Source organism: Mus caroli, chromosome 4 (genome assembly GCF_900094665.2).
Source record: "Mus caroli chromosome 4, CAROLI_EIJ_v1.1, whole genome shotgun sequence".
Taxonomy (NCBI): domain Eukaryota; kingdom Metazoa; phylum Chordata; class Mammalia; order Rodentia; family Muridae; genus Mus; species Mus caroli.
In genome coordinates this window covers 124464798-124467132 of record NC_034573.1, presented here as the reverse complement: position 1 = coordinate 124467132, position 2335 = coordinate 124464798, and the positions used below count along the sequence as shown (strand labels likewise).

Genomic DNA, 2335 nt, shown 5'->3' with positions numbered 1-2335 from the left:
AATAATAATAATAAAGTATGCCAGGCATGGTTGCATATGCCTTCCACCTCAGCACTTAAAGGTTGAGGCCGGCAGATCTCTGTGAACTCAAGGCCAGTGAGAGCTACACGGTGAGTTGCAGGCCAGCCTTGTTTACGTTGTGAAACCATGTTTTAAAAGGCAAAAAAATAAGAAAAAAAAAAGAAAAGAAAGAAACAAGTTCAACATTTACTGACTGTATTAACAGTTATTATAAATGGGCTTTCCTACAGTTTGCCTTATCAAAATAGCAAATATTTTTGTAATTTTAGGGCACATTTTTACAAATGTGACTAATGAATAAGGCATGGTTTGCAAGTAGCTAAGAAGAGGGGTCTCTGCTCTGAGTAAGTCTTGCAAGAGACCTGGGAGCAGATACCACTGTTCTCCAGCTTTGTGCTCCATACTGCCCCCGGATAGATACCTTTGAGGATTTGAGTCTTGTCTGGGCATTTCGTGTACATTCCTAAGAACAAAGTGTAAACACACAAGGTATCAGGATTCTCTGTCCTAATGGCCAGGTCAATAAGACTGGAGTTTACTTTGTGAGTTCAAGCCAGTTTATTATATACATTCATGCCAAAACTGCCCCATAACATCACTGTCTCAACCTGTTGACAGGAGCTTCGGAAGTACAAAGAAAACGAGAAGGACACTGAGGTGTTGATGTCAGCCCTCTCCGCCATGCAAGACAAAACGCAACACCTAGAGAACAGCCTCAGCGCAGAGACGAGGATCAAGCTGGACCTGTTCTCTGCACTTGGTGATGCAAAGCGGCAGCTGGAGATTGCCCAGGGTAGGAAAGCAGGGGCCCACATGGGATGGTAGGACCTAGAGGTCACAGTGATACATAGAACGGACCTCCCCTTAGAGCTCTGAACCGCATGGCACCTCAGAGTTTTCCTTACTCTGTTTGGTGCCTGAGTAGTGTTGAGATTCGGAGTCACATCAGTTGATGCTGCAGCATTTTGAGATGAGAACATGCTTGAGATGACTGAGTGCGTGGGGCACTTAGTTCACATAGATAGTAGAGTTGTGTCTACCTGACTGTAAAGGAAAACATCTGGTAATCCTTTTACAGTGAGGTCAAATATTACATACTAATATTAATGGCAATTTATGAAAATAACTATTTTCAAATAACGAGAAGAGCGTCACTGTCTTACATTTATATTTATTTACTTTCTGACTTAGCCAGGCAGTGGTGGCGCACACCTTTAATCCTAGCACTTGGGAGGCAGAGGCAGGCAGATTTCTGAGTTCGAGGCCAGCCTGGTCTACAGAGTGAGTTCCAGGACAGCCAGGTCGACAAGGAAAAACCCTGTCTCGAAAAACAAAAACAAAAAAAATACTTTATGACTTATAGAAAATATTGGCATTCTCCTCTGTGTTACCATTCATCTTGTGAGATTTCTACTGCACGCAGGTTTCACCGCAGGCCCCACTGTGCTTACTACAGAAGGCAGTGATGCACTGGTGCTTTTGTGTGCTGTGCACCGTGTGGAGGCTGGCTATATTTTGAGAATAACCGCACTAAGGCAGGCCAGGGAGAAAGGGTGGCGGAGATGGGAGACTGGAGAGCCTGTGGTGCAGGCAGGAGCTTGTGGGATGACGCCTGAGAGCAGAGCATGCTGAGAAGGAGCGCAGCTCATGAGGGAGCAACCCAGGCTGGGGGAAGCACTGGGGTTGTCCAGGAGTAGTCTGGTAGCCCCAGGCTTGGCTAACAGAAAAGAGGGGAAGTTAAAGGGACTGTGAATGTAGCACACTGAAGGAGAGTGGTCCCAGGTCTCCAGGGAGAGCAGCTCTCCCAGTGGCTGCATGAGAGACAAGGAGAATGGAGCAGAGGCAGAGGCCAGTTCAGAAACTGGTGGTGTCTCTTGTCTAAAAGGAAGTGTAGGGTGACAGGAGGATGGTGTATGTAGAAGAGCTGGGATCAGAGTACTGGAAACAAGGCAGAAAAGCAAAGCAGGTCTGGAGCATGAGGAGGGAGTGCCTTTGTTCTGGGGCACTGATTGGTAGGTGCTCCTCTGACACCCAGGTGAGGCATAGCCATCAGTCATTGGGAACTTCAGCCTTGCCTGGAGATGTTTAGAATTGGAGAAGCTAAGGAGTTGGTAAAAGCCACCTAAGAGGCTGGGGGGGCGGGGGGGGGGGGGGCAGGTGACTGAACAGAGGCTACTGTGTCTGTGGCTCAGGGACAGGTCCTTGAAAAGGTTTCCAGCGGGGCTGGCGAGATGGCTCAGTGGGTAAGAGCACCCGACTGCTCTTCCAAAGGTCCAGAGTTCAAATCCCAGCAACCACATGGTGGCTCACAACC

At 47.8% G+C, this 2335-nt stretch overlaps 1 protein-coding gene across 2 annotated transcripts in view; it reads left to right on the top strand.

Moving 5' to 3' along the window:
• Maco1 (macoilin 1) overlaps nt 1–2335 on the top strand; it is a 53307-nt gene that overhangs the window by 47322 nt on the left and 3650 nt on the right. For both annotated transcript variants that reach the window (XM_021160173.2, XM_021160175.2), the window contains one exon: nt 640–814. In XM_021160173.2, the coding sequence (XP_021015832.1) occupies nt 640–814 (175 nt within the window). The remainder of the gene's footprint in view (nt 1–639; nt 815–2335) is intronic.